The sequence below is a fragment of the Lithobates pipiens genome, unplaced genomic scaffold, assembly GCF_037356315.1.
Source record: "Lithobates pipiens isolate NorthernLeopardFrog02 unplaced genomic scaffold, aLitPip1_a1.2 Scaffold_22, whole genome shotgun sequence".
Taxonomy (NCBI): domain Eukaryota; kingdom Metazoa; phylum Chordata; class Amphibia; order Anura; family Ranidae; genus Lithobates; species Lithobates pipiens.
The window spans coordinates 166,721,652-166,737,797 of record NW_027507784.1 but is presented as its reverse complement, the minus strand read 5'-3'; the positions used below and the strand labels follow the sequence as shown (position 1 = coordinate 166,737,797).

Sequence of the window (16,146 nt, the reverse complement as noted above, 5' to 3'; positions counted from 1 at the left end):
ATGACAATTGCATGGTCATGCTACACTGTACCCAAACAACATTTTTATCATTTTTTTCCCACAAATTTCTTTTAGTGGTATTTGATCACAAAGACCGAAAAAAAAAAAAAAAAAAAAAAAAAAGGTTTTCTTTGTTTCTGTTAAAAAATGTTGTAAATAAGTAAGTTTTTCTCCTTCACTGATGGGCACTGATGAGGCTGCACTAACAGGCACTGATATGCAGCACTGATGATAGGTGGCACTGATGGGTACTTATGGGTGGCAATGATGGGCACTGATAGATCGCACTGATGGGCATCACTGCTATGGAGGCACTGGCAGGTATTGCTGCTGGGCACTAATTGGCATCATATGTGAGCATACATTGGCATCATATGTGGCCATTGATTGTCATCCCTGGTGGCCATGGGTGGCCATCCCTGGTGGTCCTGCATGGGCATCCTTGGGGGGGGGGAGGGCTGTGCTGATAATCTGTACAGACCCCCCTTGTCAGGAGAGCAGCCAGTCAGCTCTCCTCTACTCGTGTCTGTCAGACACGAGTGAGGAAAAGCCAATACACGGCTCTTCCTGTTTACAGAGGTATCAGCTGTGATTGGACACAGATGGTCACGTTGTAAAGAGTCTTTCTCAGAGACTCTTTACCGAGATCTGTGTTGGGGTGTCTCAGACTGACACACAGCACCACCAATCGCCGCACGCGCCGGCTTGTTATGCTGATCACGTCATATGATGTCCTGTCAGGACCACTTTCCCAACGTCATATTGCTATATGGCGGGCGTGTTCTGACTCCTATTTAACATGAGTTTAAATGTGATTGCTTAATTCTGAACACAGCTACATCACAGTTTTAAAACTGTGTGCACACCTATGCAACCACATTACTTTAGATTTTTTTTTATTGTAAAGTCTTTGGTCGTCTTGAATGAGCCACACGTTTGAGATCTCCTCAGAATGGCTCGATGATATTAAGATCAGAAGACTGCGATGGCCACTCCATAACTTTCACCTTTTCTGCTGCAACCATTGGATTGTTAACTTTGGCCTTGTGCTTACTGTCGTTGTCATGCTGGAAAGTCCAAGAGCATGCCACGTGCAGCTTTCATGCAGAAGAATGCAAATTGTCTACCAGTACTTTCTGATAACATGCTGCATTCATATTCTCATCCATTTTCACAAGATTCTTCATTCCTTTAGAGCTCACACACCCACAAAACATCAGTGAGCCACCACTGTGCTTCACAGTGGGTATGATACCCTTGTTGCCATTGATCCCTTTTCAACATGGTGCTTACAGTTGTGAACATAAAGCTCTATTTTGGTCTGGTCACTCCAGATGACAGTGTGCCAGTGTCAGGGCTGACTCAGCCCTTCCTTCCCTGAGCTGGCCGCTCAGCTGTCAGCTAATTGCCAGCTCTCATCTCTTTCCACAGTTTACCAGCTGTTCTGGATCCGCTCATCAGTCATAATCGATAATGAAAATCGTTGTCAACGATTTTCATTATCGATTAGTTGGTCCGCACCATGTGATCCGCGGAGCGGGCCACGGCCTTAGGAAAGGCCGCGGCTTCGGCCTAGCTCTGGAGCTGGCGGCCATCTTGGTACACCCAGCGGCGGCGAGCTGCGCGCTGACGTCACCTCCAGTGCGGCGTTCAGCCTGTGTCAGCCCAAGTGAAGGAATTCTGGAGGGGTCACGCTGGATGCCTTGCCTGCCCTCATTCAAAACTTATTTTATGCAGGTACAACTACGTTAATTATTACCTAATCTAACCTAATAACTAACTACTATTTATTAGATAGTAGTTAGTTATTATCTAATCCTATCTAAGCCTTTCCACTTGCTCGGCACAGCCACAGTTGATTTAAATAAAAGGTACAACACTATCTCTCCCCCCCAATAAAATTCAGCTTATTACAAGCATAAAAACATAGCATATCACTGACGATTTGCGCCAATAGGCATCCCGGGACTCCTCACGGCGGTCTGTTTGTAGGAACTTTGATCGGTGGTGAGCTTGGCGCAAATAATCAGTGATATGCTGACTATGTTTTTATGCTTGTAATAAGCTGCATTTTATTGGGGGGAGATAGTGTTATACATTTTATTTAAATAAACAATGTGGCTGTGGAGGGCGGGGATAGTGTTATTTTTTTTGCTGATCCGAAAATTGATCTGATCCGAGGAACGATCCAATCCGTGAGTTTTTTGATCCGTTGCACCCCTAGTCTGCACCTTCCCCCCTGCCGGTCCGTTAGAATCCTGTTTATCCTCCCGTGTCCTACGCATGCACCACGTCCATGACCACGCAGCTACGCCTGCTTGCATTCTCCACCCAGCTGACGTCCCGCCAGCAACGCGCCTGCGCTGCTTTCGGCTCCTCCTCCCCCCTCTACCCAGCAGCCTTCCGATAGACCCGCCGCAGAGCGCAGGAGTGTTAAGCCCTCGCCAGGGCCGCTTTCGAGCACTGCTGTCATTGGAGGTTGTGCTCTGCACATGTGTGCATCCATCTCCCGGCTTCGGGGTGCCCTTCGCTCCATTTTGAGGAGTCGGCCGAGTCACGTGTGGCGGGTCCGGACTGAGACTCTGCCCCACACCACCCCGGCACACCGAGGAGGAGCCGCTGTCACCATGAAGGGGTGAGAAAACCCGAGACACCGGAGGGGGGAGGGGAGCACTGAGAGGAGGGGAGGAATGTGTCATCTATACTGGGGGGACACGTGTGTGTGTGTGTGTGTGTGTGTGTGTGTATATATATTTCTCCCCTTTTTTTAGTTTTTTTTTTTATCCGATTAATCGAAAAAATTATCGGCCGATTAATCGATTATGAAAATAATCGTTAGTTGCAGCCCTACTGACTACCCGATCCGGTTACTGGACTCTGGCTATGCTTTGACTACACTTACACTATTTACCTTTTTATATTTATTAATAAACAAGTGTGATTTTACTATACTTCTGTCTCAGTCTGGTTCATGGTTTCTGACAGCCAGAAGCTGTGATGCGTGACAAGGTGTTTGTTGGGAATATTGTTACCGGGCTTTTTTTGTGGCATTAGCGCAGTAAAGGCTTCTTTCTGGCAACTCGACCATGTAGCTCATTTTTGTTCAAGTATTGTTTTGTGCTCCTTGAAACAACCACAGTGTCTTTTTCCAGAGCAGCCTATGTTTCTCCTGAGGTTACCTGTGGGTTTTTCTTTGTATCCCAAACAATTCTTCTGGCCATTGTGGCTGCAATCTTTCTTGGTCTATCTGAACTTGGCTTCGTATGAAGAGATCCCTGAATTTTCCACTTCTTAATAAGTAATTGAATAGAACTAACTGGCATATTCAAGTCTTTGGATATCTTTATATTCTCTTCCATTTTTATAAAGTTCCATTACCTTGTTATGCAGGTCTTTTGGCAGTTCTTTTCTGCTCCCCATGGCACAGTATCTAGCCTTCTATATGACAGCAAAACAAAACAAACTCACTGACTATTCATACACAGACACAAATTGCAATTTAAAAAACAACAGATGTAGGAAATTAAACTTTAATGCCATTTTAACATGTGTGTGTCACCTTGTGTGTCTGTGCCAAGGCCAAACATTACAGGGTATGTAAACTTTTGATCAGGGCCATTTGGGTGATTTCTGTTATGATTTACAAAGGAGTTAAACAACTATGTGATAATACATTGCTTCAAATGATCACTATCCTTAAGTAAAAGAGAGTTGGCATGATCAGTCATAATTTCAATATCCATGCCAAAATGTTATGATTTCTGCCAGGGTATGCATACTTTTGAGCACAACTGTACGTCAATTATTTTTTGGTGTTTTTAAAGAGGAACTGAACTTCTGGAAGATGTGCCCTACTAAAGTAGGCAGATGGCAAATGACTAGGCAGTTATATTGCCTGTATGCAACACTGGTGGGAGTAGCTGTCCGGGTCAGCAGTGTCTTATATCTCAAACTGAAGATATCCTGTGAGTCTGTTATATTATGTATGTTGTAGAATATTGCCCTTTTTCACAGATTTCAAATTTTTGCTGGCTACACACACCTCCTTTTGGGTTTCATTTCAAATGTAATGAACTTTGTTAGCTTGTCACTGTTGATGATAATGAGCACTTTGACATCTTAGGAGCTGACGCTTCTTCTTTACCTTTGTTTTACAGAAAGACCCTGACTACCTGCGACTGTGGTTAGACAGCTTTGTTTCCAGCTATGAACAGTTTCTCGATGTTGACTTTGATGAGCTTCCGACCAGGTACCTAAGAAAAATCACAACAAAATGATTGTGTGCTGTTGAAAACTTTATGCTTTGATATGATGGGATGCAAACCTTTAGGCTCCATTCACACCTGCGCATACTGCAACAAGCTTTTTTCTTTTTCTTCTTTTTTTTTTTAGCTTTTCTGTGTGTTTTTGAGGCCTGTTTTGGAGCGGCACCATTCATTTGAATAAGTCTGCCTCCACTCCAAAAACACGCCAAAGAATTTAATGTGCCACATTTTGGCACAGAGCCTGGCGCATTTACCACTGAGATTTTTGCCATAATTTTACTCCCGTTTTGACTCTTGCCAATCATGGCAAAATCACACCATGCTTGGGGTGCCATTAAAAAATAATGGATTCGAAAACTCGTCCTGTCTTTTGCCACGATTCTGGAATTTCACGCAGAATGGTGTGATTCTGCATGCCTTCCAGTACACTCGGATGTAAATAGAGCCTTATAACAGAAAATCTTTCTGTAAGTTTATATTCTAATATAACTTATAATATTAATATAACCAACACGAGTCTATATTTGAATTTTAAAGTGTTACTAAACCTACAACAGAAAATTCAGTCTTTCTATGCATTAAAGCACGCTTGTTATACTCGCTGGGAAACCTAAGGGGTTAATCCTCCGCATTGTGTAAAAAGGCTGTTTGATCCTGTCTTCTCTGGCCTCCCTTTTTATTGTCCCCAAGCTATCTGTTGATAGAACAGAGCCCAAGATGTTTGTATATTGCTAGAGATATTTTTGTTCGGGGGTGCATGTGATCCGCACAGGGTCACGCTGCACTGTCCAGACAGAGGGACAGGGGTCATCCAGCCTCATAGGACTGTAGGGCTGCAACTAACGATTATTTTCATAATCGATTAATCGGCCGATTATTTTTTCGATTAATCGATTAATCGGATAAAATCACAAAAAAACGTAATGTTAAATTTTTCCGTTTATTTAAAAGTAATAATGAAAAAACTGGGACACCAATGATGGGGCACTATTCCTCCCAGGGACACCAATGACGGGGCACTATTCCTCCCACTGACACCAATGACGGGGTGCTATTCCTACCATGGACACCATGGATGGGGCGCTATCCCTACCATGGACACCAATGACGGGGTGCTATTCCTACCATGGACACCATGGATGGGGCTCTATATTCCTACCACGGACACCAATGACGGGGCGCTATTCCTACCACGGACACCAATGACGGGGCGCTATTCCTACCATGGACACCATGGATGGGGCGCTATTCCTCCCACGGACACCAATGACGGGGCGCTATTCCTCCCACTGACACCAATGACGGGGCGCTATTCCTCCCACTGACACCAATGACGGGGCGCTATTCCTCCCACTGACACCAATGACGGGGCGCTATTCCTCCCACTGACACCAATGACGGGGCGCTATTCCTCCCACTGACACCAATGACGGGGCGCTATTCCTCCCACTGACACCAATGACGGGGCGCTATTCCTCCCACTGACACCAATGACGGGGCGCTATTCCTCCCACTGACACCAATGACGGGCGCTATTCCTCCCACTGACACCAATGACGGGGCGCTATTCCTCCCACTGACACCAATGACGGGGCGCTATTCCTCCCACTGACACCAATGACGGGGCGCTATTCCTCCCACTGACACCAATGACGGGGCGCTATTCCTCCCACTGACACCAATGACGGGGCGCTATTCCTCCCACTGACACCAATGACGGGGCGCTATTCCTCCCACTGACACCAATGACGGGGCGCTATTCCTCCCACTGACACCAATGACGGGGCGCTATTCCTCCCACTGACACCAATGACGGGGCGCTATTCCTCCCACTGACACCAATGACGGGGCGCTATTCCCCCCCCCCACTGACACCAATGATGGGGCGCTATTCCCCCCCCCACTGACACCAATGACGGGGCGCTATTCCCCCCCACTGACACCAATGACGGGGCACTATTCCCCCCCACTGACACCAATGACGGGGCACTATTCCCCCCCACTGACACCAATGACAGGGCACTATTCCCCCCCACTGACACCAATGACGGGGCACTATTCCCCCCCCACTGACACCAATGACGGGGCACTATTCCCCCCCCCCCACTGACACCAATGACGGGGCACTATTCCCCCCCCCCACTGACACCAATGACGGGGCACTATTCCCCCCCCCTGACACCAATGACGGGTCACTATTCCCCCCCCCCCACTGACACCAATAACGGGGCACTATTCCCCCCCCACTGACACCAATAACGGGGCACTATCCCCCCCCCCCCCCACTGACACCAATGATGGGGCACTATTCCCCCCCCCCCCCACTGACACCAATGATGGGGCACTATTCCCCCCCCCCCCACTGACACCAATGATGGGGCACTATTCCCCCCCCACTGACACCAATGATGGGGCACTATCCCCCCCCCCCCACTGACACCAATGATGGGGCACTATTCCCCCCACTGACACCAATGATGGGGCGTTATTCCTCCCACATTGGTGTTTCTGGGGGGGGGGGGGGGATAATAGAGCCACATTGGTGTTTTGGGGGGGGGGAATAATAGTGCCACATTGGTGTTTCAGCCGGGGGGGGGATAGTGCCCCATCATTGGTGCCCCCGTGTGTGTATGTGCGTGCATGCGCGCGCGCTGGGTACAACTTTTATCCGATAGCTGCTACCTTTTTTCACACTCTGTGTGCAGCTCGGCTGTGTCCTCCTCACAGATTCTCGCCTTCTCTGTTCCCTCGAGGCAGCAGCGGGCGGGGCTGAGATCTGTGTGCATGTCACGTGACATCAGCGAAGAGGAGAGGCGCGCCGCGGACATGCAGTGGCGAGTGCATGCCTGGTCACAGAGAGCGCCGCCGAGGACGGATGACATAGGAGGAGAGGATTTGTTTCCGTTTTTTTTCAACTAACAGACAGGCGGAAGGTGCGGACCAACTAATCGATGATGAAAATCGTTGACAATGATTTTCATTATCGATAATATCGAATAATCGTTGCAGCCCTATAGGACTGTCAGAGGAGAATGAAAGCTCCTGCTGCAAGCTTTAACCAGACACTGATAGAAGTCACAAGACTGCTATATACTGCTGATGAGAAGAGGTATTTATCAGTTTATATTTACTAAAATAATTGCATTTCCATGTTCTGTGTACTGTGGGAGACCAGATATAGTAAAAGCAGTGTCCTGGATTTAGTAACACTTTAAGTGAATCTTCATTTAAATTTATATAAAAAAATAAAAAAAATAATAATAAAAAAAATGATTGAGTGGAACTGCACATGAAATTACAGAAAAACAAGTGAATTCAAGGTTTACGCCTTCAGCTGGTAGAAATGTGCTCTGGCATCCTCCAAACAAGCCAAATTCCAAATCTCATGTGTTCTTCTTTTCAGTGTTGCCCTTTTCCTAAGGACAGATAAAATCCCAGCACTGATGTGTTTATGGCAGATGAAAAGCCATTAGGGAGATGTCTTCTGCTCTGTCAGTTGTTTGATCACTATTCAGCATGTGGCTGTATCCTATTACATGCAGAAACTATGGTTATAAATGTTTTATTTCTGTTTATTTTGGATCTGATTCAGGGTTGTTCAACAGAAAGTTTATAAATTTTCTAATCCCTTTCTGAAGAAGTCACTATGTGAAGGTCATTTACAACACTACTTACATGGCAGCCAGTTTACGATATATGGGGACTCGTTTTGTTTAAACACATTATTTGTTACCCAAACCTGAAAGAATACAGATATTTGCATCCTGTAATGGGTATAGCTAGCTAAATAAAAGCTGGAGGCATTTTTTTCTTTGTCGCTTACCAAATATGGATAAGAACTATTATTGTTTCTCAGGCTAGGTTCACACCATAGTGATGCGGCAACGCCGCGAATCCGCGGCGTTTTCCCGCATCGCATGCCTCCTGCCGGCAGTTCACACTGCCCTATGCGGACTGCTGGGAGTGTCAATGAAATCTTAATGACACCCCCAGACCAGTCCGCATATCGCAGTGCGATCTGCAAACTCGGACAGGAATCGGATCGCATGGTGTGAACACCCATGCGATCCGATTCTGCTGCGAACCAAAAAAAGGGTCCTGTGCGAGTTTGCGGCGGGTGCGATGCGAATTCAGCCATACTATCTGTATGGCTGAACTCGCATCGCACAGACAGATCGGATGTGATTTGCACTGCAGTGCGGTGCGAATCACATCCGGATCTCTCACCCGCAGCGGTGTGAACCCAGCCTTAAAGCGATCTTTCCTGGTTAAGATAGTGTGTGTGTGTGTGTGTGTGTGTATATGTGTGTATATATATATATGTGTGTATATATATATATATGTGTGTGTGTATATATATATATATATATATATATATATATATATATACATACATACATACATACATACATACATACATACATACATACATTTATTTTTTTGCATGTTTGTCACACTTAAATGACTCAGATTATCAAACTAATTTTATTATTACACATAGATAACCTGAGTAAATACATAATGCAGTTTTCAAATGATGGTTTCATTTATTAAGGCAAGAAAGCTGTCAAAACCTGCCTGGCTATATGTGAAAAAGTAATTGACCCCTAAACCTAATAACTGGTTGCGCCACCCTTGGTGGTAACAACTACAATCAAGCGTTTGCGATAACTGGCAATGACTCTTTCTGTGGACAGGGTCGTAGATATTTTTTTTTTCCTTGGGGGGGAGGGGGGGGGGTCTCTGGTCTTTCAAACTTAAAGGCATCATTTACACTTTAACCACTACAATACAGGGCACTTTCGCCCTCTTCCTTCACAGCCCAATTTTCAGCTTTCATTGCTCTAGCGCTTTCAGTGACAATTGCGCAGTCATGCTACACTGTACCCAAATTAAATTTTTATCATTTTGTTTGCACAAATAGAGCTTTATTTTGGTGGTATTTATTCACGACTCAGTTTTTTATTTTTTGCGATATAAGCGCAAAAAAGAAGAAATTTGGAAAAAAAACAATATTTTCTTTTTTCTATTTTAAAAGAAATCCAATAAAATCTAATTTTGTCATAAATTTAAGCCAAAATGTATTCTGCTACATGTTTTTGGTAAAAAAAATTCCGTTAAGTGTATAATAATTGGTTTGTGTGATCACGGACATATGTACGCAAATGATCATGTACATATGTGTGCAGGTGATCACGTACATATGTGTGCACATAATCATTGGGACATGTGATTTTAGTGGGACATATGTGGGAGACATGTTTTTATTATTAGGGACATGTGTTTTTATTTTTTGGGGACATGTATGTTTTGGGGACATGTGTGTTATGGGGACATATGTGGGGACTGTGTTTACACTGTGTGGTGTGTTGTGTGTTGTGTGTTTACACTAGACTGAAGATCAGTGAGTAAAAAGCTGTAAAAAACAGCCCATACTCACTGATCATCAGCCGGCTGCAGCAATCTGCTCTCCTCTCCTTAGCGATGACTTCTGTGTGAGGAGAGGAGGAGCCGATTGCCAAGCAACCGGCTGTTTGTTTACATCACATGGCGGCTGTGATTGGACACGGCCGTCATGTGATCAGGAGGGCCAATCACAGAGCCCTCCTGCCGATCTGAGATGCGCCGTGTCCCGGTGACACGGGCGCATCGGGATCGCGCCACTGCGCGGGCACGCGCGCGATCCTGCTCCTCCTGATGGACGTTCCTGAACGTCCTATCAGGAGTAGACGGCTCCCACCCGGCCGTATATGTGCATTGGCCGGGTGGGAAGTGGTTAATGTTGGGGGAGGTACAGTAAAAACATGTGACAGCAGAGTGGGACCATGAGGCTTTGCAATGCAGCGCAGCAAATAATATCCCCATTCAAGTGAATAGAACGCAATGCACGCAGTTGTGGTGCGGTAGTGTACTCATTTGTACAGCAAACTCCTCCTAAGCTCCCTAGTATTTTTTTTTCCTTCAGCACGTTGGGTTGAACTAAAAAAAAACTTAGTGTGAACCAGGCTTTAGATCTCATTCATATGCTCTAAATGGCCATGGAATGACAACTATACCATGAATAGGGATGAGCCGAACACCCCCCGGTTCGGTTCGCACCAGAACTTGCGAACGACCCCCGCGTTCGGTACGAACGTTAGAACCCCATTGAAGTCTATGGGACTCGAACGTTCGAATTGGAAAGTGCTAATTTTAATGGCTAATATGAAAGATAGTGTCCTAAAAAGGGTTTGGGGACCTGCCTCCTGCCTCAGGGGACATGGGTCACTGCAAAAAAAAGTTTTAAAAACTGCCGTTTTGGCGGGAGCACTGATTTTAATGACGATTAAAGTGAAAAAAAAAAAGTGAAATATTCCTTTAAATATGGTGCCTGGGGGGTGTCTGTAGTATGCCTGTGAAGTGCCACGTGTTTCCCGTGTTTAGAACAGTCCCTGCACAAAATGACATTAAACGGAAATAACACCATTTAAAACTGCTTGCGGTTTTAATGTTATATCTGGTTCCTGCAATATGGTTGAAAATCATTGAGAAAAATGGCATGGGTAGCCCTCCCTGCCCATTACCAGCCTATTTGGGTCTTGTACGCATATTAAGGGGAACCCCGTACCCATATTAAAAAAAGGAAATGCGTGTGGCCCCCAGGCCCTATATACTCAGAACAGCAGTATACAGGCGGTGCAAACAAGACAGGGACTGTGTAGGTTTGTTGTGTTAAGTTGAATATTTTCAACCGGTACATTTTTAAAGTGTAGCTCCAGTCAAAAAAACTATCTTTAAGCTTTTTGGAAAACATAGGGAAGGGTTATCACCCCTGTATAATTTGTTTTGTCGTCCATCTTTTTTCATCTCACTTGCTGCTGTCTCCTTGCGTTTGCAAGTAGGAGATGTTTGTAAGTTGGATGTTTGAAAGTAGGGGCCTGCCCTATATTATAGCGGTATGTACTGGGTACAGAGCACGCAGACAGCACGCACTATCTCCTAACATTACTGACTGCAAGCTCTATTATTAACCACTTGTTAGCCCAATGTTTGCATAAAGTGAAAGATGAAGTTATGCTGAGTAAATAGATATCAAACATGTCACTCTTCAAAATTGCACATGCCCGTGGAATGGCGCCAAACGTCGCTACTTAAAAAATCCCCATAGGCGACGCTTTAATTTTTTTTTTACTGGTTACATGTTTTGAGTTGCAGAGGAGGTCTAGGACTAGAATTATTGCTCTCGCTCTAACATTCTCGGCGATACCTCACATGTGTGGCACATGCGAGCACATGGGGACATGGGCGCTTTAATTTTTATTTTATATTTTTATTGTTAATTTTACTTTATTTATGTTAGTTTGACATTTTTTTCCCCAAAAATATATTTTTGATCACTTTTATTCCTATTACAAGAAATGTAAACATCCCTTGTAATAGGAATATGGGGTGACAGGTCCTCTTTACAGTGAAATCTGGGGGGTCAATATGACCCCACATCTCACCTCTAGGCTGGGAAGCCTGAAATAAAAAATAAAAAAAAGATTCTAGCTTTGATCGTACTGGCGAGTTGGTAGAAGCACCGGAGGGCGGTGAGGGGTGGGGGGCGTCTATGGCTGGGTATTTCAGGGTATCACCGAGTATGGCTGGGTATGGCAATTTATGGCAGGGTATTACAGAGTATTGGCGGGGTACTACAGAGTAATAGCAGGGTACTGCAGAGTATTGGGGGGTACTACAGAGTAATGGCAGGGTACTGCAGAGTATTGGGGGTACTGCAGAGTAATGGCGGGTACTGCAGAGTATTGGCGGGTACTGCAGAGTATTGGGGGTTACTGCAGAGTAATGGGGGGTACTGCAGAGTAATGGCAGGGTACTGCACTGCAGAGTAATGGCAGGGTACTGCAGAGTATTGGCGGGTACTGCAAAGTATTGGCGGGTACTGCAGAGTATTGGCGGGTACTGCAGAGTATTGGCGGGTACTGCAGAGTATTGGCGGGTACTGCAGAGTATTGGCGGGTACTGCAGAGTATTGGGGGTTACTGCAGAGTATTGGGGGTTACTGCAGAGTATTGGGGGTTACTGCAGAGTAATGGGGGTTACTGCAGAGTAATGGCAGGGTACTGCACTGCAGAGTAATGGCAGGGTACTGCACTGCAGAGTAATGGCGGGGTACTGCAGAGTAATGGCAGGGTACTGCAGAGTATGCACTGGTATTGCAGAGTATTGGCAGGGAATTGAGGGGTTAAATTCGGTGAGCAGCGATGTGGGCACTGCAGATGCAGCCCACATCGCTGCTGACACCGATCTCTTTCCCCTCCGCTGTACCGATCGGTACAGAGAGGGGAGGGAGGAACAGGCGTCATAACATGACGCCGGTTTGTTTCCACTGCGCCACCGCAGTGCATTGTGGTCCACGCGCGCGTCACTCGAATTTTGACGCGAACGGCCCAAACGTTCGAATTCGCCGAACGGCCGAACAGCCAATGTTCGAGTCGAACGTACGTTCGACTCGAACACGAAGCTCATCCCTAACCATAAATACCTACGGCCAGGATCCCAGTTGTTCCAATTTTTGGCAACTGCTCAGCCTGTTCACCTGAGTGATGGGCTGAAAAGAGCCACTGATGTTAACATGTATCTGCACATCCAGTGGTCCCCATGTTTAAGCTCCGGGGGACAAAGCAAAACACGTTGGAGTGTGGCCTGGCGGGATCCCGGCTGAGGTCTCTACCATCACTACTACATTACCTTAGGACATTGTGCATGTGCAGCACCATGGATGTTTTTTCTCTCTTCCCTTTAGTGACTACAGGAGCTGGGATGACCTCGCCGGCACTCCTGCAGCACATTCGGTATCATCTACATTACTCCCAACATCGATTGAGCCTGAGCGAAACACGAGCGGACTTTTCAACATCCAAAGTCTGACGGAATGATTCCGGCAGACTATTCGATCGTGTGTGGGCTGCAACGGACTTTTGATTCGCAAAAGTCTGACAGACTTTAGAAATAGAACATGCTTCAAATTTTTCTGCCAGAACTCTGCCGGACCCAGTTCCTACCGAAAAATTTGCTCGTGTGTATGCTATTCCGACGGACTAAAACCGACGCTAGGGCAGCTATTGGCTACTGGCTATGAACTTCCTTATTCGAGTCCAGTCGTACGTCATCACGTTCGAATCCGTCGGAGTTTGGTGTGATTGTGTGTGGCCAAGTCCGCTCATTCGGAAAGTCCGTCAGAACTCTGTCAGAACTCCGGCAGAACTCCTTCGAAAGTCTGTCGGACATAAGTCTGGTCGTGTGTACGCGGCATAACAAACCGTGGGTCACAGTGTTTACCTGCTGTTAGGGACAAATTTCTGACCCTGGATGCAAAGAGATTTTATCCAAATAAATTATTGCAAATAAATTCTTTAAAAAATTAGACAATGTGATTGTCTGGATTTGTTTCCTCATTTTGTCTGTCATAGTTGAGGTATACCTATGATGACAATTACAGGCCTCTCTCATCTTTTTAAGTGGGAGAACAAGTGGGAGAACATTCACAATTGGTGGCTGACTAATACTTTTTTGCTCCACTCTGTGTGTGTATATATAATATATATATATATATATAATTATAAATATGTGTGTGTATGTGTGTGTATGTATGTGTGTATGTATATATATATATATATATATATATATATATATATATATATATATATATATATATATATATATATATAATATATAAAATGTGTGTGTGTAAATGATATAATGATGAATGATGTAGAATGATGTAAATAATAGAAAAAAGTGTATTTGTGAGTTGATTGGGGACAGTTACCCTGGAAGTCATCTGAGAACATGTGGGCCAACTAGACCTAATTTTCTTCATCTTCTTAGGACATAATCAACGAAGATAAGTAAGGTTAGATAATGCCAAGACAGCCATTGATTTCCTTCTTGAGAATGTGGGTGGATCAGGCAGCTTCCAATTCAGAAGTATAGTTTTACATGCCTAAAAAGCAGTGTAGCATACAAAGATCAAAGTGGCTCTAATGAGCTTCAAACTATCCAGCATGCCCAGGAGGAGAACTGCATAGCCATGATATTTAGTCAGTAATAATCCTCTTGTTGGTCATTCTATTTAGTAGTATTGTTCTCTTAAAGTAAAAGTTGAGCCTAAAAAAATCTAAAACTAATCCTACTCTCTGCCACATTCTAAACCTAATCTATCTAGCCCTTTAACCACTTCAATACAGGACACTTTCGCATCTTCCTGCCCAGGACCATTTTCAGCTTTCAGTGCTGTCACTTTTTATATGACAATTGCGCGGTCATGCCACACTATATACCCAGACAACATTTTTTATCATTTTGTTCCCACAAATAGAGCTTTCTTTTGGTGGTATGAGATCACCTCTGCAGTTTTTATTTTATGCTAAAGGAATAAAAAAAGACTGAAAATTAAAAAAAAAAAAAAAGGGTTTTCTTTGTTTTTGTTATAAAATTTTGTAAATAAGTACATTTTCTCCTTCACTGATGGGCACTGATGGGTACTAATAAGGTGCCACTGATGAGGTGGCACTGATAGGCAACACTGGGCACTGAAAGGCTGCACTGATTGATAATTATAGGTGGCACTGATAGGCGGCACTGACAGGCACTGAAAGGTGGCACTGATGGCTGGCACTGTTTCACTGATAGGCATCACTGGTGGCACTGGCAGGCATTTTTCATTGGCACTGATTGGCAGATGCCTGGGCACTGATTGGCATTTCCCTGGTGGTCTATGGTGGCATACCTGGTGGTCCAGTGCGGTGCATCCCTGGTGGTCCTGGGCGGGCATCCGAGGGGGGCTTCACTGATAAAAAATCAGCCAGGCCCCCCGTCAGGAGAGCAGCCGAGTGAGGAAAAGCCAATCAACATCTCTTCCTGTTTACATCGTGATCAGCTGTGATTGGACACGGCTGATCAAGTGGTAAAGAGTCTCTGTCAGAGACTCTTTACCTAGATCGGAGTTGCGGTGTGTCAGACTGACACGTCGCAACAATGAGCACCTTAATGCACATTCCCGGGGGCATGCAGCGGCTTGATGTCATGATAATGTCATATGACGTCCGGTCAGGATATTGCAACCACTTTGCCAATGTCATTTTGCTATATGGCGGGCGGCAGGTGGTTAAAGAAGGAATCCTTATACTTGCTTGTTCTGCAGCCGCTGCGGTCCCACGCTGAGCTGTCAGTGGCTGCTTCAGTGTGTCGGAGTGTGCAGGAGAGGCAGCTGACAACAGAAGCCCCATAGTAACTCTGTGTGACTTCCCAAGCATTTCCCAGTCTTGTCGGTTCTCTCCTGCACACAGCATCCGCTGCTGGGGACTGGGCAGAATCTGCTGCAGAAAGGGTATGTATACAGATTTTTGCTTGATATGGTTAGATAGATTAGTTTTAAAATTTGGCTTAGAATAGATTTAGTGTTAGGTTTTGGCTGAACTTCTACTTTAAGCTAAAGCCCCTAAATCACATCTTAAATTAAAGTTTATGTAAAGCCTAAACTTTTTTCTTCAATTTTTTTCTTTTTTTTCTGTCTGTCTCTCCACTGGAGATATTTACACTTTTTATTTGTCCTTGTGTCCATTGCCTCTGGTACAGAAAGTGATGGCACTTCGGAAATTTCAGATTTGTCACAGGAACAGAAGCCTTCCAATGGATAAACCTGTTCTGGTTACAACTGTCTAAGGCCCCTTTTTCACATGGGCGAACCGATCCAGTCTGGTCCGCCTAAAAAATTGACAAGTGGACTTGATTGGACCATCCATTGCCCTCTGTGTCTGTTTACAGCCGCTGACATCCAATCAGATCCTATCCATTAAAAATAGATGGGGGATCCATCTGTCTGGCAGATCGGAAGAAA

General features: G+C 45.1%; 1 protein-coding gene across 1 annotated transcript in view; it reads left to right on the top strand.

The window, feature by feature from the left end:
- LOC143924327 (neurobeachin-like protein 1) overlaps positions 1-16,146 on the top strand; it is a 305,361-nt gene that overhangs the window by 90,278 nt on the left and 198,937 nt on the right. Inside the window, exon 3 of the mRNA XM_077448578.1 lies at positions 4,158-4,249. Within this exon, the coding sequence (XP_077304704.1) occupies positions 4,158-4,249 (92 nt within the window). The remainder of the gene's footprint in view (positions 1-4,157; positions 4,250-16,146) is intronic.